The 22,895-nt window shown below is 37.4% G+C and overlaps 1 protein-coding gene across 1 annotated transcript in view; it reads left to right on the plus strand.

Moving 5' to 3' along the window:
- C12H2orf73 (chromosome 12 C2orf73 homolog) overlaps nt 1-8,090 on the plus strand; it is a 29,616-nt gene extending 21,526 nt beyond the window's left edge. The window contains exons 4-5 of the mRNA XM_045162235.1: nt 4,253-4,368; nt 6,141-8,090. Of these exons, the coding sequence (XP_045018170.1) occupies nt 4,253-4,368; nt 6,141-6,509 (485 nt within the window). The 3' untranslated portion in view covers nt 6,510-8,090. The remainder of the gene's footprint in view (nt 1-4,252; nt 4,369-6,140) is intronic.
- Nucleotides 8,091-22,895: the final 14,805 nt, after the last annotated feature.

A 22,895-nucleotide genomic window follows, 5' to 3' on the forward strand; every position in this document is an offset into this window, starting at 1 on the left:
TATTCTGGCTTCATAATTAAATGGCAGTTTGGCTGGATGTAGAAAATCCAGCCTTAAGGATTTTTCCCTTTAATATTTAAAAAATATTAATGTTATCATGTGTCCAATGTTGTTGTTACCAAGTTTGATATAAATCTGCTTTTTACTCTTTTGTAGGTAATCTACCTCTCCTCTTTGAAAACATTTAAAATTTTTCTTTGTCTCACATGACTTTAAATTTCTCTATAAAATGTCTAAGATAAGTTTTTTTTCTTTATCTACCATGCAGGATTTGGAGGAGTGTGAGCCAAATGAGAGATCTAGGGTACAAAATGTAAGGAGGCACTCACTCCCAGCATTGTGCAAGTGCATCCTTAAATTTGCATCCCATGGGCCTCACCTGCTCCATCTTCTCACCCTGCTACCTGTTTGCTAATCTGTGACCCCTTTCAGTCTGAGGCCTCTGAATTTTAATTCTGATATATTTATCATCCTTACTTTAAACGTTTCATTTTCTCTCTTCTAGATTTCCTGAATTCTAGTATTGGTATTTCTATCATCCATGTCTCTCAGCTTTTTAATTTTTATTTTTTAACCTTCCCAGATGTCTTCTAGGAGAGCATCAGTCTGACTTTCTAGTTCATAAATGTTGTTATTTATCTCATTATTTCCATTTCAACTATTAATTTTTCATTTCTAATATTTTACATGATTCTTTTTAATGTTCTCCTTCTTGCTTTATATTAATACCTTCTATATCTCTGAGGATATTTGTTATGCTTATTCTATTCTTGGTGCATGCTGCTGCTGCTGCTAAGTCGCTTCGGTCATGTCCGACTCTGTGCGACCCCACAGACGGCAGCCCACCAGGCTCCCCCATCCCTGGGATTCTCCAGGCAAGAACACTGGAGTGGGTTGCCATTTCCTTCTCCAATGCAGGAAAGTGAAAAGTGAAAGTGAAGTGGCTGAGTCGTGTCCGACTCTTTGTGACCCCATGGACTGCAGCTCACCAGGCTCCTCTGTGCATGGGATTTTCTAGGCAAGAGTACTGGAGTGGGGTGCCATTGCCTTCTCCGATTCTTGGTGCATAGGTTCTAATAATTCTCCTTCACATAATATATGTTTTCAATTTTGTTGTCTTTCTTTTACAGTGTCTCTCTAGTTTAACTTTAGGTCATATTCCACAAGGGGAATTATCAAGCTCTGTGAGGACAAGGCTAAAGGCCATGGCTTGGATTGTGTGCCTCCCAGTGAATTTAAGGCAAGAAGATGAAGGTCAGGCTGGGCCGGCTGTAGGTCAGGCCCCACAAAACCAGTTTTGACCATCTCTATTTTTTGTCCCTACTGAGACCAATGCTCTAGTCAGGGCTCCACTCCCTTCTCCTTTTAACTCCTGAAAAGAGTCATCACTGAGAGAAAGCTCTTGATGTTTTTAATCAAGACAGTTGCCAGGGAAATGATGGAGGAGGAAATGCCCAAGAGGGCCGCATGCGTCCATTTTCATCAGCTCCTTACCCTGGAGGGATTTCTGTGCTGTTTCAATGATGTTACTAAGTTGACAACAGATGGCGAGACTGTTGCTGCCAGTTTCTGCTGCCTTCAGGCAAATAGTGATCTTCCTAAGGCAAGGTAGGGGAAAGTCAAGAGCAGATTTGAAAAGCTCTCTTCAACCTATTCTCCACTGGCTATTTCTGATCTCCCTATCCTCCAGCCCAAACTGCCACCAACCCTTCGTATGGTTTACTAAACTCTTTAGTTTTCTCACAGTCTTTTGATAGTTCATTGGATTCATGCTTGATGGTTTCCCTTTTGTTAGGATATGAAAGAGCTCTCCTGCTGCCTAACTTGGAAATCCCTTTCTAATTTGGTCCATCATCCTGGAGACTTTATAGACACAGTCTTTAATCCTCACAGCTCTGAAAGGGAAGTATTATTATCCTCATTTTAGAGACAGAAGTGATTTGTCCACAGTGACACAGGTGGGATATGTGGGAGAGCTGGAATTTGAAAACATATCCATCTTTTCCCAAAGCCCATGCTTTGGATACTCCATTGATCCCACCTAATTAATGCCTCAATTTAGAAGAGCTTCATTTTATTCACAAAGTTATCAGACTATGTTCCTGAAAAAACACTAACATTCTGTGAGCTGCACCGTGACATTTACCCCAAAACTGACAGTCTTTTCCAAATTGGTAGAAAAATATGTTATGGTTAGAATTTTCTCAATTTAGTCGTTGTCCATAAATTTTTGTTAAATTTTTGGCACCTGCTCTCTTTTGTGTGATAGCAAATCCTAAAGGAAAGGTAATGATTAGGTAGAAAATGAGTTTTGAGTATTTGATCTCAATTAGAAATCAATGAAATGTTATCAATTAGCATTTTTTCCTGGTAGTTGGAAAAGAATGCCATCTCACATCATGTAATACATAAATGTTTGAATGCTTCATTCCTGCTAGTAAAATTAGTTTATATTAATGTCTGACTATTGAATTGAATTTGTGAATACTTAGTAAATGTAAATTTACTAACATTTTTCCTTTTTATATGCACTCCCTAATTTTAAAGGCATGTTTTTTAAAAAATTAAATTTTATTTTTTAATAGTGAATACATGCATATGGTAAAAATTCAAATGGTACATTAGGATGAAGAGTGAAAGTGAATCCACCTTTCTCCACCTCCATCCTCCAGTCTGCTAACTCCTTCCTCCTGCAGCAACCACTGGTATCAGTTTCTTGTTATCACTCCATAGATATGGTAGTGATATGTATGTAATTACCTTATGTATGTTTTTTTCTATAAAAAGGAGAAATTTTTATTTTTTTTTAAATTAATGTATTTAATTGGAGGCTAATTACTTTACAATATTGTAGTGGTTTTTGCCATACATTGACATGAATCAGCCATGGGTGTACATCTGTTCCCCATCCTGAACCCCCCTCCCACCTCCCTCCCCATCCCATCCCTCAGGGTCATCCCAGTGCATCAGGCCTGAGCACCCTGTTTCATGCATCGAACCTGGACTGGCAATCTGTTTCACATATGATAATATACATGTTTCAATGCTATTCTATAAAAAGGAGAAATTTTTAATTTTTTCCTTGACAGAATTTTATGTCACTAAACTGGGTGTTACTCTGACTCCTTATATAACAGTGTGTGCTAAAAGCAGAAATAAAGTGAGTTTTAAAAATTAAAAAATTTTAACATTGAGAGTCCAACATAATGAACCCCTACATAGATAGCTATTACCCACATTAAAAGATTATTTTAAAGTGATTTTTAAAGAGCTTAATACTCTTGCAAATTTTCAGAGCCTCTGTAAATGGGAAATGAAAAGAATTATGTGTTCAACTCTAGGTGCAGCAGCCCTGGAATCTTCTAGTTCATCTGTCAGTGCTATCTGAGAGCAATTTGTGCATAAATTTCTCAAAACCTTTCTAGTAGTAAAAAAAAAAAAAAACAAAAAAAAAACAACAACAAATAAATTGTACTTATGCTTTTCCTAGCACTTTGGTTGGTATATGTACAAGAAGCAGATCTAACAGAAGGTTTTTAAAAGCCATCAAAGCTCTGGTTTTTCCAGTAGTCATGTATGGATATGAGAGTTGGACTATAAAAAAAGCTGAGCACCAAAGAATTGATGCTTTTAAACTGTGGTGCTGGAGAAGACTCTTGAGCATCCTTTGGACTGCAAGGAGATCAAACCAGTTAATCCTAAAGGAAGTCAGTTCTGAATATTCATTGGAAGGATTGATGCTGAAGCTGAAACTCCAACAACACTTTGGCCACCTGATGCGAAGAACTGACTCACTGGAAAAGACCCTTATGGTGGGAAAGATTGAAGGCAAGAGGAGAAGGGACAACAGAGGATGAGATGGTTGGATGGCATCACCAACTCGAGACATGAGTTTGAGCAAGCTCTGGGAGTTGGTGATGGACAGGGAAGCCTGGTGTGCTGCAGTCCATGGGGTCGCAGAGCTGGACACAACTGAGGGACTAAACTGAACTGAATTGCATTAATATTAGCTTTTTAAATTACTAGCAATTCCACATGTGGGGCTAATTTGGTTGTTTTGATTTGGTTCTTCTCATAGAGAAAGAATGATAAATCTATCATAGTATTATTTAGATGTGTTTAGGTAACCTTGCATACTTAAAACAATTTAGTTTCATTTGCATTTTTTATAAAGCAACATATTATAAATACTTATGTTTCCATATACAAATCTAATGTATCCTGACCTTTACAAAATCTTTTTCCCTCTTAGTTCCACTTGTCTCTCCTGATGCATCAGTAGACCTTCAAAGGAACTTTAAAGAACACATCTCCTTTATACATCAATATGATGCCAGGAAAACACCCAATGAGCCCATTCGGGGAAAGGTGAGACAGTATTTAGAATCAATTATTTAATAGTTTATGATGGGGGATAGATTTATGCTAGAACTCCAAGCCTTTTCAAGTCACAGTCATCTTTCTCAAAGTTGATTTAAACAAACTAACATGGTTATTAGGATGAAAATCTTAAACACATGTCATAATCAAAACTAAAGAATGATGTCATCATTTTGGATCACAGTATTTGGAATTTGGTTCAAATTAGTAAAATCACTCACTTAACGTAAAGCAAGTTTCAAATAGGAAAAGGAGTACGTCAAGGCTGTATATTGTCACCCTGCTTATTTAACTTATATGCAGAGTACATCATGAGAAACACTGGGCTGGAAGAAGCACAAGCTGGAATCAAGATTGCTGGGATAAATATCAATAACCTCAGATATGCAGATGACACCACCCTTATGGCAGACAGTGAAGAAGAACTAAAAAGCCTCTTGATGAAAGTGAAAGTGGAGAGTGAAAAAGTTGGCTTAAAGCTCAACATTCAGAAAATGAAGATCATGGCATCCGGTCCCATCACTTCATGGGAAATAGATGGGGAAACAGTGGAAACAGTGTCAGACTTTATTATGGGGGGCTCCAAAATCACTGCAGATGGTGATTACAACCATGAAATTAAAAGACGCTTACTCCTTGGAAGGAAAGTTACAACAAACCTAGATAGCATATTAAAAAGCAGAGATATTACTTTGCCAACAAAGGTCCGTCTAATCAAGGCCATGGTTTTTCCAGTGGTCATGTATGGATGTGAGAGTTGAACTGTGAAGAAAGCTGAGCGCCGAAGAATTGATGCTTTTGAACTGTGGTGTTGGAGAAGACTCTTGAGAGTCCCTTGGACTGCAAAGAGATCCAACCAGTCCATTCTAAAGGAGATTAGTCCTGGGTGTTCATTGGAAAGACTGATGCTGAGGCTGAAACTCCAATACTTTGGCCACCTCATGCGAAGAGTTGACTCATTGGAAAAGACCCTGATGCTGGGCGAGATTGGGGGCAGGAGGAGAAGGGAACGACAGAGGATGAGATGGCTGGATGGCATCACCAACTCAATGCACATGAGTTTGGGTAAACTCCGGGAGTTGGTGATGGACAGGGAGGCTTGGCATGCTGCGATTCATGGGGTTGCAAAGAGTTGGACATGACTGAACGACTGAACTGAACTGAAAGCAAAGAAATTTGATAAATTTTTGTATGTGTGTAGCAGGGGGATGCATATCAGGTTTATAAATTGAAACTAATGTAATATCCAATTGCTGGATTTTTTTTTTTTTAACCAACTACAGATGTTTGTTTTCATATTTCATGATGGCTAATAATAACATTTCACAACAACTATTAGTTGTTGGAACTAATAGATATTTGCGATGCAATCATAAATCCTTAGGTCTTTAAACTGCAGTTTCTACTGTTTCCATAGCAACCCAAAGATCAAGAAAGGAAATTTGATATGAATAGTCTCATACAATCCAAATGACAGAAAAATTGAGAATGAGAGATAATAAGATGTTCTTCTGACTTTGTTTTTTCTTTCCTGTTCATTTTCTGGTGCACCGTTGTTCATACTTTGTTTGAATGGTTCACCAATAATTATTATGCTGCTGCAGTCTACAGTTTCAGACTAAGGTGACAGCTAATGAACAGGCAGAGAAGTAAGAGCCTGTTTCAACCAGGACTTGAGCTAATACATGAACTCAGGTCACAGCTGCGTCTTCCAGCAACTTGTGTGCCCTGGTTAACATCAACTTTGTTTTCCTTTCCAGAGACATGGAGTTTTTGTGCAGACAGAGATAAAACCAGGGAGTAGGCCAACAGTTCCTGAGAGAACAGAGGTATTACTGAATGCTTCAGGGTCATGCTCATCAGAACAGTCCAAAAAAACAGAGAAAGGAAACTCAGCGGAAAGCAAAATGATCTCACCCGGTCTCTGCCGACAAAATTCCCAGGAGTTGTTAGAGACTAAAACTCACTTATCAGAAACAGACATCAGAGTGGCAGCCAATGCCTCCCCCAGAAGGCCTGAGAAAAGGGAGAAGACTGCAAAAGTCTTTCAAATAGCTGTAGTAAATGCTCTTCTCACCAGGCATGATCCTTTAAGTCCATCAATAAAAAGTCAAGACAAATCAGGATAAATTACCTTCTTCAGAAAAAAAAATAAACCTTTGAATGTACAGAAATTTCAGAATCATCACACAGGCCCTCACATTTGTTTTTTCTTTGATCAATAACCTCAAAAATTACAATTTGGGAAAATGAAAAAGGGATAATAAAATACACCAAAAATTCAAGTGTGGTCTTCAATGAGTGATAGAGATGAGACATATTTCTATGTCATATTTATAAATATAACAACTTTGTTATGTACAACAATGGATGTAACTAACAAATATGAGAGGCTTTGTTAGACAGTCGTTAATCATGGCTTTAGAATCAAACTGGGGTTGAAATTTTGGCTCCAGCACATAAAAGCGACGTGACCTTGGATAAATTACTTAACCTCTCTAGAAGTCAGTTTCCTCATCCATAAAATTAGGATAATAGCAACTTCATAAGGATATTAAGCATGAGATCATGCACACTGATCAGTGATCAATGTAACCACATCATCACTATTACTATAAATAAAATTTAAATTTAAGGATAACATTCTCCCATATGCTTGAATTTTCCTCCTTATTCTAAAATTTTGAACCCTTTTATGCACAGTTAAAAGTGTGAAAACTAAAAACATTCCTCCCAGTAAAAGATACACAAACATACCCACTTAATTCAAAGGCATGAGTACCTAGAATATCAAAATATTTCCTAAACTGATTTCTATTTTACTTAAATTATTTCTAGCACTAACTCACTCTTTGCCTTTTTGGCTCAGTTTGGTATGGTTAATTCTTCCAGTTATTCTCTTTGATACATTTTGTGCCAAAAAATTTATCTATTATAAGCTGCTTGTATCGCTGTGTTGTGTTGCACACAAGTGGAAGTAGGTAAGGTATTCCTCTGATGCCTAAAAGAGTATTTACGTACACAACAACTTTCCAGGGGAACTTATCAGTTGCACTCTATTATCTATAGTACTGGTAAGACTCTAGGTATATCTTTATTCCCTCACTAAAGACATTTTAATAGACTGCAAACAACCAAATGCCATTATTAAATATTTGTGTATTGGGGACTTCTGCTTCTTACAACATGGCAAATTAAACCAAATAGTGAATCCTTTTCATTACAAATACGTTGAAATGCTGAATAAAATGAAACAATAAAATTCATAGCCCAGCTCACAAAACAGAGAAACCTTCATTTCCAAAACAGAGAACTTGCTTATTTTATGTATCAATTCCTATCTTGACGATCTCTCCTTGTCAACACATGTAGACTACCTTATTATTTTTTTATTGAGGTATAGCTGATTTATAATAAAGCTGTGTTAGTTTCTGGTGTACAGCAAAGTGATTCAGTTATACATACATGTACATATTCTTTTTTCATCTTGGTTTATTACAGGATATTGAATGTACTTCCCTGTACCAGAGGACCCTGTCTATTTTATATATAATAGTTAGATATAATACAACCCCAAACTCCTAATTTACCCCTACTCAACTCTCTTTTCCCTTTGGTAACCATAAGTTTGTTTTTTTCTGTCTGTCAATCTGTTTCTGTTTTGTAAATAAGTTTATTTGTAGACTACCTCATTACTGTATGTTGGGGAAAGGAATGGAGGTTGTTAGTAGATTTGGAGAGAAGTCTTAAAGGCTATGGACTTGAAAAAAATTTTGTTAAAGCATACACTTTTTTTTTTTTTTTTAAAGGCTGTGGACTTGAATTTTAATTCACATTGGAGCAGAGTTGGAACCTTGTAGCCTCCAAAGTAGAAAGCTGGAACTGAAATTTGCATAAAGCCAGAACTCTGGAATAGCTGGTGTCGCATTACAAGGCAGACTAAAAGAATTCCAATATTTAACTATTTTTATGAGATTTAGCCCAAATCAGTGGCTCAGACAGTAAAGGGCCTGCCTGCCATGCAGGAGCGGGAGACCTGGGTTCAATCCCTGAGTCGGGAAAATCGCCTGGAGAAGGGAATGGCAACCCACTCCAGTATTCTTTCCTAGAAAATCCCATGATGGAGGAGCCTGATGGGCCCCAACCATGGGGTTGCAAAAGAATTGGACATGATTGAGTGACTCTCACACACATGAGATTTGGTATGCAGTGATAGAGGTGTATGATCAGTCTGCCATCTTGAGTCAATCTTTAATTTTCTTTAAGTAAATCATTTGTAAACTTAGTACTTTAATTATGAGTAGACCACAGATACTCTGAGATAGACCTCGCAGTTGACTGATAATCACTGAGCATTGCTACAGTCCTTCTGCCTTAGACAATATGCTTTAGTGAAGGATAGAGGGTCTGGATCCAGTTAGTGGACTACTGCCATAGGCTAGGTCTGTCATTTTCAATATTTTCAAGTATGAGGACATCTTTTCTGCATTATATAAAGATTTTATGTTTCCGCACAAAATAGTAATTGGACTTTCAGTATCCATTGTTTGAATAAACAATAACAAAATGCAGTGATGACTTTCAGGTTCAATTCTCTGTTTTTAACTGCTAAGAGTCTTTGTCTCCACAATGAATTCCACAGTCTATTAAACTTATAACTGCCTGTCAGTGTAAGTGCTGGTCTTAAATTTTGCCAGAATATTTGAATGTTTCCATGTAGTTCCCTTATTAGGTATTTTCATAGAATGATAGCTTTTACCAGGAAACAGGATCTTTTTTTTCATTAATGGGGGTCACAGAGAGTTGGACACAACTCAGCAACTAAACAACAATAACAAATCAAACAAACAATAATTCTTCACATAATATTTTAAAACCTTCTTAACGAATGTGTTAATGGTTTCAATCCTTGACACTGCTATTAATAATATCATAAATTTACATTATGTGATTTAAGCTTTAACATATTTTTTAGTCTACTATCTCATTTGATCCTTATAAAACTTCTATGAAGCAGGCAAATAATAATATGTCAAATTTACAGCTAATCATAGGCTCAGAGAATTTAAGTAATTTCCCCAAGTCTGCAATTAGCAAGCAACAGAGCGAGGACATGAATCTAATCCCAATGCTCTTGTCCATTAATTCTGAAATGTCAACCACAGGGCAATGCTGGCCCATCACAAATGAGTAAACAAAGACAGTATAAGAAATATCAAGGCAAATAATTTCAACACTTTTATTGAAAGATTTTCATTCTATTGCTTTGGGGTTTAAAATTCTCTTTGCCAGACTTTTTATCACTATGATGGACTAAGTTGATATGGAAAACACCAATCATTCCTAACACAGATAAAAGCTCAATAAAATATATTTCAAAAGTTGAAATACACAACTAAGCACTAAAACAAGAAATTAAAATTCTCAAATACCAGAAATAAAGAGAATGCTAAAAAGTGGTGAGTAAAGGGTGAGGCTAAAGAGGCAACTGAAGAAGTGGAATCAGAAGTTGAACTTAAGGGCTGGGATTTTAATATCTGAGCTGAAAAGGGAGCTGAGATTCCAAGCAGTGGAGTTGGGCTTAACATACAGCCAGGATTCCAGAAGAGATATGCTGCTTTGAAAAGTATTCTAGAATATCTCCTCTCATTAGCCTGAGAATTAGGGGAGAGAACAGAATGATTACCACCCACATGATGTATCTCCCAAACTGAACTGTGCACAGGTGTGTAGGCCAAATGTGCATTCATGAATAGTGCAGGAAACTGAAACAGAGGTAGCAATAGAAAAGCTGGCACAAACCACGAAAACCTGAAGGCTGCAGGCAGAGACAAATACAAAACTGCTCCATAATAACCCTTTACAATCCTAGATACATGAGACAGTATAGAAAGAAATGCCCAAGATGAGATGAAAACACATACACACACACAGGGCTTTGCTGGTGGCTCAGATGGTAGAGAATCTGTCTGCAAAGCAGGAGACCTGGGTTCAATCCCCGGGTCAGGAAGATCCCCTGGAGAAGGGAATGGCCACCCACTCCAGTATTCTTGCTTAGAGAGTTCCATGGACAGAGGAGCCTGGCAAGCTACAGTCCATGGGGTTGCAAAGAGTTGGACAAGATTGAGTGACTAACACTATGACTATCAGTCACATATCAGTGACTAACACATGTGTGTGTGTCTATTTTATGGGAAGAAGTTAGGAGAATTCATTCCCCCAAGAATTACAGACAGTAGGGCAGAGAGACTATGAAGTAAGTACAGTACACTTAAATGATCTGAGACATAAAAGAATAAAAACTATACAGTAAAAAATAACAGGCATATTTCAGGGAAAAAGTTATAGAAATTCTAAAGATAAAAAAATATCATTTTTTGCAGTGATATGGATGGACCTAGAGAGTATTATACTAAGTGAAGTAAGTCAAAGAACAATAAATACTACTGTATGATATTATTTATATGTGAAATCTAAAAACTAATATAAATGAATGTATATGCAAAACAGAAACAGACTCACAGATACAGAACACAACTAGTTGTAAAAAAAAAAAAAAAAGAACTAGCTGTAACCAAAGGAGAGAGGTAATGCAGAGGGGCAAATTAGGGGTATGGGACTTAGAGATACAAACTCCTATGTATCAAATAGGTAAGTAATAAGGATATACTGTGTAGCACAAGGAATTATAGCCATTATCTTGTAATAACTTTTAATGGAGTATACTCTGTTAAAATACTGAATCACCATGCTGTACACCTGAATTTAATATAGTATAGGAAATCAACTATACTTCAATAAAATATATATCATTTAAAAAAACTTAACTCAGTAGACAAAACATAGCTCAAAAGAAAACCAGTAAATTGGAAGATAAAGCTGAATAAATCTCACAGAATATAACATAAAAAGATTAAAACATATTAGAAGGAGGCAAAGAGAACAGAATGTTAGTCAGAATGTAATGTTACGGAGAGTTCCAGAAGGACATAATAGAGGGAATACGTGAGAAATCTGCAACCAGAAAAATGGCTATGAGGGAGACTACTACTTGTTTCCAGTAACCAATCTCTCCCTCTGCCTTATTCATTGAATTACCCATTTTCATCTGGGAATTTGGTTGCCTAGACTAAAGACAGTATTTTCCAGCTTCCCTTGTGTCTGGACTGACCATATGACTATCTTCTGAGATATAACTATAACGGCAGAACAGCTTCCAGAAATATACTTAAAGGGAGGAGGCAGGCCCTTCTTTATACTTTTTCCTTCCTAGTAACTGGAATGCAGATGCTAAGGTTTGAGCAGAGAATCTACTTGTGGAGCACAGTGGAACAATAAAATAGAAGGGTCCCTGAGCCCCTGGCATCATCAAACACCACCTGGAAGGCCTAATTTATGTGAGAAAGAAACTTCTATCTTATATACATTACTCTGATTCAGAGTTTTTCTGGGTTTTTTGGTTTGCTTTTGTCACTTGCAGCAGAATCTCATCCTAATTTACACAATGATTAAGAATTTTCTAGGACTGAAGAAAGATGTGAGTCTTCAATTTGTAGAAGCAAATAATTTTGAGGTAGAAAAATGCAATTAAACTCACACATGAACACATAATAATGAAACCACAGAACATCAAGTATAAAGAAAGAAGGCTTTGAAGCAAATAGAGAAAAGAGATTCTTGCCTATAAAGGGAAGGCAATCACAATGGCAACAGACTTTGCATTCACAACAACAGATGTTAAGAAGATGGTGGAGTAGTATCTTGAAATGCTGAAAGCAATAATGGTCAACATAGTATTTCATGGTTAATTAAACTGTAATTCAAGAATGAAGACAAAACATGGACATTTTCTAACATATACAGATTAATAATAACAGCAAGTGCTATGTAATAATTTTACAGGGCACTATTCTAAGTGCTTTGTATGTTTTCACTCAGTAATCTCCATAACACTTTAAGATATTATTTATATTTACCATATTAGAAATGATGACACTAATACACAGGGAGGTTAAGTAACTTGCCCAAGGTCACACAGCTAGTCAGTAGCCAAATGGGGATTCAAGCACATGCATTTTTTTTTTTAATTGGAGGCTAATTACTTTACAATATTGTGGTGGTTTTTGCCATACATTGACATGAATCAGCCATGGGTGTACATGTGTTCCCCCTCCTGAACCCCCCTCCCACCTCCCACCCCATCCTATCCCTCAGGATCATCTGAGTGCACCAGCCCTGAGCACCCTGTCTCATGCATTGAACCTGGACTGGAGATCTATTTCACATATGATAATATACACGTTTCAATGCTATTCTCTCAAATCATCCTACCCTCGCCTTCTCCCACAGAGTTCAAAAGACTGTTCTTTACATCTGTGTCTCTTTTGCTGTCTCACATACAGGGGCATCGTTACCATCTTTCTAAATTTCATATATATGCATTAGTATACTGTATTGGTGTTTTTCTTTCTGACTTACTTCACTCTGTATAATAGGCTCCAGTTTCATCCACCTCATTAGAACTGATTCAAATGCGTTCTTTTTAATGGCTGAGTAATATTCCATTGTGTATATGTACCACAGCTTTCTTATCCATTTTTCTGCTGATGGACATCTAGGTTGCTTCCATGTCCTGGCTGTTGTAAACAATGCTGCGATGAACATTGGGGTACACGTATCTCTTTCAAGTCTGGTTTCCTCAGTGTGTATGCCCAGCAGTGGGATTGCTGGGTCATATGGCAGTTCTATTTCCAGTTTTTTTAAGGAATCTCCACACTGTTTCTCCATAGTGGCTATACTAGTTTGCATTCCCATCAACAGTGTAAGAGGATTCCCTTTTCTCTACACCCTCTTCAGCATTTGTATACTTTTTGGCAGCAGCCATTCTGACTGGCATAAGATGGTACCTCATGGTAGTTCTGATTTGCATTTCTCTGATAATGAGTGATGTTGAGCATCTTTTCATGTGTTTGTTAGCCATCTGTATGTCTTCTTTGGAGAAATGTTTGTTTAGTTTTTTGGCCCATTTTTTGATTGGGTTGTTTATTTTTCTGGAATTGAGCTGCAGGAGCTGCTTGTATATTTTTGAGATTAATTCTTTGTCAGTTGCTTCATCTGCTATTATTTTCTCCCATTCTGAAGGCTGTCTTTTCACCTTGCTTACAGTTTCCTTCATTGTGCAAAAGCTTTTAAGTTTAATTAGGTCCCATTTGTTTATTTTTGCTTTTATTTCCATTACTCTGGGAGGTGGATCATAGAGGATCTTACTGTGATTTATGTCAGAGAGTGTTTTGCCTATGTTTTCCTCTAAGAGTTTTATAGTTTCTGGTCTTATGTTTAGATCTTTAATCCATTTTGAGTTTACTTTTGTGTATGGTGTTAGAAAGTGTTCTAGTTTCATTCTTTTACAAGTGGTTGACAAGTTTTCCTAGCACCACTTGTTAAAGAGATTATCTTTTCTCCAGTGTATATTCTTGCCTCTTTTATCAAAGATAAGGTGTCCATAGGTGCATGAATTTATCTCTGGGCTTTCCATTTTGTTCCATTGACCTATATTTCTGTCTTTGTGCTAGTACCAATCTGTCTTGATGACTATAGCTTTGTAGTATAGTTTGAAGTCAGACAGGTTGATTCCTCCAGTTCCATTCTTCTTTCTCAAGATTGCTTTAGCTATTTGAGGGGTTTTGTATTTCCATACAAATTGTGAATTATTTGTTCTAGTTCTCTGAAAAATACTGTTGGTAGCTTGATAGGGATTACATTGAATCTACAGATTGCTTTGAGTAGTATACTCATTTTCACTATATTGATTCTTCCAATTCATGAACATGGTATATTTCCCCATCTATTTGTGTCCTCTTTGATTTCTTTCATCAGTGTTTTATAGTTTGCTATATATAGGTCTTTTGCTTTTTTAGGTAGATTTATTCCTAAGTATTTTATTCTTTTCATTGCAATGTTGAATGGATTTGTTTCCTTAATTTCTCTTTCTGTTTTCTCATTGTTAGTGTATAGGAATACAAGGGATTTCTGTGTGTTAATTTTATATCCTGCAACTTTACTATAGTCATTAATTAGTTCTAGTAATTTTCTGGTGGAGTCTTTCTATGTAGAGGATCATCTCATCTGCAAACAGTGAGAGTTTTACTTCTTCTTTTCCAATCTGAATTCCTTTTATTTCTTTTTATTCTCTGATTGCTGTGGCTAAAACTTCCAAAACTATGTTGAATAGTAGCAGTGAGAGTGGGCACCCTTGTCTTGCTCCTGATTTTAGGGTAAATGCTTTCAATTTTTCACCATTGAGAATAATGTTTGCTGTGGGTTTATCATATATGGCTTTTATGATGTTGAGGTATGTTCCTTATATTCCTGCTTTCTGGAGGGTTTTTGTTTTTGTTTTTGTTTTATCATAAATGGATATTGAATTTTGTCAAAGGCTTTCTCTGTATCTACTGAGATAATCATATGGGTTTTGTCTTTCAATTTGTTAATATGGTGTATCACATTGACTGATTTGCGGATATTAAAGAATCCTTGCATCCCTGGGATAAAGCCCACTTGGTCATGATGTATGATCTTTTAAATATGTTGTTGGAGTCTGTCTGCTAGAATTTTGTTAAGGATTTTTGCATCTATGTTCATCAGTGATATTGGCCTGTAGTTTTCTTTTTTTGTGGCATCTTAGTCTGGTTTTGGTATTAGGGTGATGGTGGCCTCATAGAATGAGTTTGGAAGTTTACCTTCCTCTGCCATTTTCTGGAAGAGTTTGAGTAGAATAGGTGTTAGCTCTTCTCTAAATTTTTGGTAGAATTCAGCTGCAAGCACAGGCATTGTTCCCCAGAGTCCATGGTTTTAATCACTTACAGTAATGCCCTGTATTACCCACTGACCTTCTCTGAAATTATTACTAAAAGAATGATCTTGAACCTGGACATAAAAAGTAGGATGTAAGTAGAAAAATAAGACAAATCAGTAAATCATATTGAGTAACTCATATATTAACTACAAAAATGTTCTTTTGTAAAATGATTCTCATACTAGATTTTAGGGATCTTTTTTTTCCTTGTAGAGTCTTTACTTGGCAAAAGAAAATATTTGACAACTCTATGTTAGTTCCCCCAGAAAAAAACTTTGGGAATTTTCCTAGTCTATGAAATCATAAAGTCTGGAAACTATTGGTTTAATCTATTGTGCAACAAAGGTTTGTTTTTTGAAAAAGCAAATTAGCCAAGTTAATTACTAATGTGTTATACAAAAAATATACTTATTAGTAAGAGGATATTTCACTGGGTATTTGAATTTATGGTGTAAAGAGGACACAGGCTACATGTAACCATTAGGGAGAATCACCCAGGAAAGGGCATACTATAAATCAAAATGTAAAAAGGGAAGGGAAAAAAGCCCTTTTGACCACAGAAATTCATTACTAATTTATTAAGATTTATGGAGAGAATGCCATTGGCTGATAAATTATATCAAGATGATCTCTAGTATTTCATCCAGGAAGGCAGAGCCCAGTGCTGTTATATGTACAACAAAGTCAAAGATGTATAACCAGACTGCACACCTCTGAAAGAGTGAACTTTGTGAGGAAGAGAGAAAATAGGTTACTTTTTCAGTTCAGTTCATTCGCTCAGTCATGTCTGACTCTTTATGACCCCATGGACTGCAGCATGCCAGGCTTCCCTGTCCATTACCAACTCCTGGAGCTTGCTCAAACTCATGTCCATTGAGTCAGTGATGCCATCCAACCATCTCATCCTCTATCATCCCCTTCTCCTCCTATTACTTTTTGCTTGTTTGTGATGATTAACTTTTTTGGGAAACTTTAAGAAAAAAGATTTATGTACTCAATTTTTTCGCTGCACTGGGTCTTAGTTGCTGCACACAGGCTACTCTCTAGTTGTGGGGCATAGGCTTCTCATTGTGATGGCTTCTCCTGTGGTGGAGCACAGGCTCTAAGGTGCACAGTTCAGTACTTGCAGCTCGAGGGCTCAGTAGTTGCACCTCGTGGGCTCCAGAGCGCTGGCTCAGTAATTGTGGTACATGTGCTTAGCTGCTTTGCAGCATGTGGGATCTTCCTGGACCAGGGATGAACTGGTGTCCCTTGCATTGCCAGGCAGATTCCTGACCACTGGACCACCAGGGAAGCCCAATTAACTTCTTTATTATAAAACTTTCTTCAAATGATTCTGTAAACTATCTTTTTAAATTCTGTAAATAAAGAATGCCTAACATTTTACTCTTAGGTAATCACATTTCCTCATTCTCTAGTCAGCTTTGCACTAGAAGGAAACATGCCAAAAATGATGCCCAGAGTTCTCAGCTCTTTGTTTCACAATCACAAGCAAATGAGTTGAAGAAGCCTACTACCTAATGGAGTTTTTAAGGCTAGAATCTTAATTGCAGCTCTAACGGATGCTGCGTTTCCAAATTAAGCTCTTCTGAAAAAAAAAAAAATTTCATTATTTAGGTTGTTTCTGTTTCTTTATGCTTATTTCTGCTTTGGTATTTAGAGGCTTCAGTATTTCATTGTGGTGGGAGCTGGGTATAATGAGAAGGTATTTTTAAAAGTCAAGCTGTAAAGTAAAAAAGTCCTTTGAAAGTCCTTCACATCATTTAGGATGTCTAGAACATGAAATTTGTGGTATAGTAATTTTTATATACACTAAAGTATCATTGAGCTACAAGGACAAAAGAAAAATCTCGATCAGATGTCTGCCTGCCTTAAGGGTTTCCTCCATTCTGTTTTTAAAATCAGGATTCTATAACCCTACATGTTTGTATAATAAAGTATTAACCCTGCCTAAACAGAGGACTGACATTTACCCTTGGCTCCTATGAGGTCACTTCTAAGACTTTGGAATACCCTGACTGATAAGTGTGTCTTTGTTGACCTAAGGACCTTGGGCCATGCCAGATAGTCACTGCAACAATATGATTATTTGGGGATGGGTCCTGGGCCATGCAGTTTTAGTTTGACCACTATTGGCTCTGGAGACAAAGGTCAGCGATGGAGGTAGTCAACCATGGCTGTATGACCAAGCTCAATAAAAATGCTAGACACCAAAACCCAGGTTTGGACACAAAATCCCAGGTGATAATATTTCATGTGTCTCTAACATAGGACCGAGAGAAGTTAGTTCTGTCCACAATTCCATGGGGAGACAACTGGAAACTCATGTTTGGATCTCTCCTGGACCTGCCCTATGCACCTTTTAATTTTGCTGATTTTAATGTGTATCCTTTCACTGTAATAAACTGTAACCATGAGTATAAGAGCTTTAGTGAATTCTGTGACTCCTAGCAAATTATTAGACCTAAGGGTGGATCACAACAAACTGTAGGAAATTCCTCAAGAGATGGGAATATCCGACCACCTTACCTGCCTTCTGAGAAACTTGTATGCAGGTCAACAAGCAACAGTTAGAACCAGACATGGGAACAATGGACTGGTTCAAAACTGGGAAAGGAGTACATCAAGGCTGCATATTGTCACCTGGCTTATTTAACTTATATGCAGAGTGCATCATGAAAATGGAGAAGGAAATGGCAACCCACTCCAGTGTTCTTGCCTGGAGAATCTGAGGGACGGGGCAGCCTGGTGGGCTGCCGTCTATGGGGTCGCACAGAGTCAGACATGACTGAAGTTACTTCGCAGCACCAGCAGCATCATGCGAAATGCCAGGCTGGATGAAGAAGTAGCTGGAATCAAGATTTCTGGAAGAAATAACAACCTCAGATATGCAGATGATACCACCCTAATGGCAGAAAGTGAAGAGGAACTAAAGAGCCTCTTTGATGAAGATGAAAGATGAGAGTAAAAAGGCTGACTTAAGACTCAACATCTCAACATTGAAAAAATTAAGATCATGGTATCCAGTCCTATCACTTCATGGCAAATAGATGGGCAAAAGATGGAAACAGTGACAGACTTTATTTTCAGGCTCCAAAATCACTGCAGATGGTGATTGCAGCCATGAAATTAAAGGACGTTTGCACCTTAAAAGAAAAGCTATGACAAACCTAGACACTGTATTAAAAAACAAAGATATCACCCTGCTGACAAAGGTCTAGATAGTCAAGGCTATGGTTTTTTCAGTACTCATGTATGAATGTGAGAGTTGGATGATAAAGAAGGCTGAATGTTGAAGAACTGATGCTTTTGAACTGTAATTCTGGAGAAGACTCTTGAGAGTCCCTTGGACAGCAAGGAGATCAAACCAGTCAATCCTAAAGGAAATCAACCCTGGATATTCATTGGGAGGACTGATGCTGAAACTGAAGCTCCAATACTTTGGCCACCTGATGAGAAAAACCAATTCATTGGAAAAGACTTTGATGCTGGGAAAAATTGAGGGCGGGAGGAGAAGGTGGGGACAGAAGATGAGATGGTTGGATGGCATCACTGACTTAATGGACAAGAGTGTGAACAAACTCTGGGAGTTGGTGATGGACAGGGAAGCCTGGTATGCTGCAGTCCATGGGGTCACAAAGAGTCAGGCATGACTGAACAACAAAAGGTGATCTTGGGGACCCTAGAACTTGCAGTTAGTGTCAGAAGTGAGAACAATCTTAGAGGCCCTCAAACAAAGCAATACTGTTGTGAGGATTAAGCAAGATAATTAGGTCTATAGAGAAATGGCCTGGTAATATAGCACCTCTCACTACATTAGATAGAGTTGGAATGTTTGACAGAAGAATGTAATAATTTAATTTATTTAGCTCTAAAAGTATAACGAAGCATTTTCAAGAAGAAATTCTGAAATTTTAAAGGACAAAGTCTTGATTTTACTACAACTAATCTCAGTTGTGGTAAAGAAATGGCAAAAAAGAAGATCTGTGTATCAGTCAATAAAACTCTCATTTCTTTAATCAATCCTATCAAAGGTCCTTTTGGCCTTGAAGTGGTCATCACTATTTCTGGCTATGGTACAGCATGCTCCTTATTAACTTCATTTAACTCTGCCCACAGCTTCCTAAATTATCCCTTTGTTCTCCACATTCACCCTATTTCAGTGGTCATTATTTTCTAGCTGGACTAGATTCATACAGTGATAGGCACTGTCACATATGATCACAGAATCTTCTCAACACCAGGTTATAACTGTAAATTGATTAAAGTTGACACTTAAAATACATTTGTCATTCTTAGATTTTGGACGTAATGATATTCCTCCTGGTTTGAACCTGTACAAAGAAACATGCCTTATTATTGGACACTTGATGGCTCTCTCGTTTCTGGTTCATGGAGCAACCACATCTAGTTACACCACGTCTTAGTTACACCACTCTGTGGTCCAAGTAATGGCAATTTTAACCCAATTTATCTGTCTGTTAATAAAGCCTCCAAGATGCCCTGTGACCCAATAAACTTCTGCTTCATACTTCTTTTTTGAGTCACCTGTCTCTGTGTCTCAAATTTCCACAGAGACCAGAAGGTTAACCAAAATAAGGCAGTGGTATAAATAATAGTTCTGATTTCTGGTAGAAAAGACTTTGGGAAAATTCATTTCTCCATGAAAGAAATGAGACACTGGCAAAAGTGGTTGAAATCAATTACTTCAAAACTTTGAAAATTAACCAAAAGCTTACTATAACCAGAAGAACATTCATTCAGTAAAAATGACAATCTCTGTGAGAACAGTAAGCTCTATGGTATTTTAACTCATTCTATTTCCATCCCACTCTCAAAAAGAATAAAACACTTAGGAATAAGTGTTTCAAAGACTGCAAGTCTTTTAAACTGAAAATTATGAAATATTGTTGAAAGAAATTAGAGGATCTAAATACGTGGAAAGACAGTGCATGTTCAAGGACTGGAACAACTGATATTGTTAAAATGCAAAATACCCTGACTGGTTTACAGAGAAAATACAATACTTTTCAAAATCCCAGGTGCCTGTTTTGTTTTGTTTTAAAGAAATCAAAGCTGATTCCAAAATTCATATGGCAATGCAAGGGGGCTAGAACAGGCAAGACAACCTTAAAAAAGAAGAGCAAAGTTGGAGTAGTCACACTTCCTAGTTTCAAAACTTAACACAAAGCTACAGTAAATCAAAATGGTGTGGATTAGGACAAGGATAGACATGCAGACTCATGGAATAGAACTGAGATTCCAGAAATAAACTTATACATCTAGTCAACTGATTTTCAAGAAAGGTGCCAAAACAATTTAAAGAATAGTCTTTTCAACAAATGGTGCTAGATAACTGGATCAGTTCAGTTCAGCCACTCAGTCATGTCTGCCTCTTTGTGACCCCATGGACTGCAGTACACCAGGCCTCCCTGTCCATCACCAGCTCCTGGAGTTTACTCAAATTCATGCCCATTGAGTTGGTGATGTCATCCAACCATCTCATCCTCTGTCCTCCCACCCACAATCTTTCCCAGCATCAGGGTCTTTTCTAATGAGTCAGCTCTTCACATCAGGTGGCAAAAGTATTGGAGTTTCAGCTTCAGCATCAGTCCTTCTAATGAATATTCAGGACTGATTTCCTTTAGGATGGACTGGTTGGATCTCCTTGCAGTCCAAGGGACTCTCAAGAGTCTTCCCCAACACCACAGTTCAAAAGCATCAATTCTTCGCTGCTCAGCTTTCTTTATAGTCCAACTCTCACATCCATACATGACTACTGGAAAAACCACAGCTTTGACTAGATGGACCTTTGTGGGCAAAGTAATGTCTCTGCTTTTTAATATGCTGTCTAGGTTGGTCATAACTTTTCTTCTAAGGAGCAAGTGACTTTTAATTTTGTGGCTGCAGTCAATGTCTGCAGTGATTTTGGAGCCCCCCAAAATAAAGTCTGTCACTATTTCCACTGTTTCCCCATCTATTTGCCATGAATTGATGGGACCGGATCCCATGATCTTCGTTTTCTGAATGTTGAGTTTTAAGCCAATTTTGTCATTATCCTCTTTCACTTTCATCAAGAGGCTCTTTAGTTCTTCTTCGCTTTCTGTCATAAGTGTGGTGTCAAATGCATATCTGAGGTTATTGATATAATTGAATAACCACATACAAAAGAATAAAAGTGAATCCCTTTTTTTTTACATCTAACAAAAATCAACTCAAAATGTATCACTGACCTAAATTTAACAGTGAAAACTATAAAACTCTTAAAAATAAAACACAGGTATAAATCTTAATCATCTTGCATTAGTCAATGGTTTCTTACAGATGACACCAAAACACAAGGAACAAAAGAAAAAAAAGACAAGTCAGATTTAATAAAACTTTAAAACTTTTGTGCTTCAGAGAACACCATCAAGAAAGTAAAAAGTCAACTCACTGTAGAAAATAGTTGCAAATCATTTGAGAGACTTTTATCCAAAACATATAAACAACTTGCAAACTCAACAATTAAAAACAGCCCATTTAAAAAATGAGCAAAGGATCTAAATATGCATTTCTCCAAGAAAGCTATACACATGACCGGTAAATACTTGAAAGGATTCTTAACATCTTGAATAATTAGGGAAGTGCAAATCAAAAGCATAATGAAAAAAACACTTCATACTCCTTCAGTTTAGTTCAGTTGCTCAGTCATGTCCGACTCTTTGTGATCCCACGGACTGCAGCACATCAGGCCTCCCTGTCCGTCACCAACTCCCGGAGTTTACTCAAACTCATGTCCACTGAGTCAGTGATGCCACCCAACTATCTCATTCTCTGTTGTCCCCTTCCCCTCCCACCTTCAATCTTTCTCAACATCAGGGTCTTTTCAAATGAGTCAGTTCTTTGCATCAGATGGCCAAAGTATTGGAGCTTTAGCTTCAGCATCAATCCTTCCAATGAACACTCAGGACTGATCTCCTTTAGGATGGACTGGTTGGAGCTCCTTCTGTCCAGGGGACTCTCAAGAGTCTTCTCCAACACCACAGTTCAAAAGCATCAATTCTTTGGCACTCAGCTTTCTTTATAGTCCAACTCTCACATCCATACATCCTTGACTAGATGGACCTTTGTTGACAAAGTAATGTCTCTGCTTTTTAATATGCTGTCTAGGTTGGTCATAGCTTTTCTTCCAAGGAGTAAGCGTCTTTTAATTTCATGGCTGCAGTCACCATCTGCAGTGACTTTGGAGACCCAAAAAAATAAAGTCTGTCTTTGTTTCCACTGTTTCCCCATCTAATTTGCTATGAAGTGATGGGACCAGATGCCATGAACTTAGTTTTCTGAATGTTGAATTTTAAGCCAGCTTTTTCACTCTCCTCTTTCACTTTCATCAAGAGGCTCTTTAGATCTTCTTCACTTTCTGCCATAAGGGTGGTGTCATCTGCATATCTGAGGTTATTGATATTTCTCCACTCTCAAAGGTTCTGTGGCCACTGCTGAGTTTTCCAAACTTGCCTGCATATTGAGTGCAGCACTCTAATAGCTGCACTAATCATCTTTTAGGATTTGAAATAGCTCAACTGGAATTCCATCACCTCCACTAAAAATTGATTGGAAAGTGCTTTAAAATTTGTGAAGTGACAGACAGATGTGAGGTTCATTATCACAACTTTGACGT

This window comes from Bubalus bubalis, chromosome 12 (genome assembly GCF_019923935.1).
Source record: "Bubalus bubalis isolate 160015118507 breed Murrah chromosome 12, NDDB_SH_1, whole genome shotgun sequence".
NCBI lineage: Eukaryota > Metazoa > Chordata > Mammalia > Artiodactyla > Bovidae > Bubalus > Bubalus bubalis.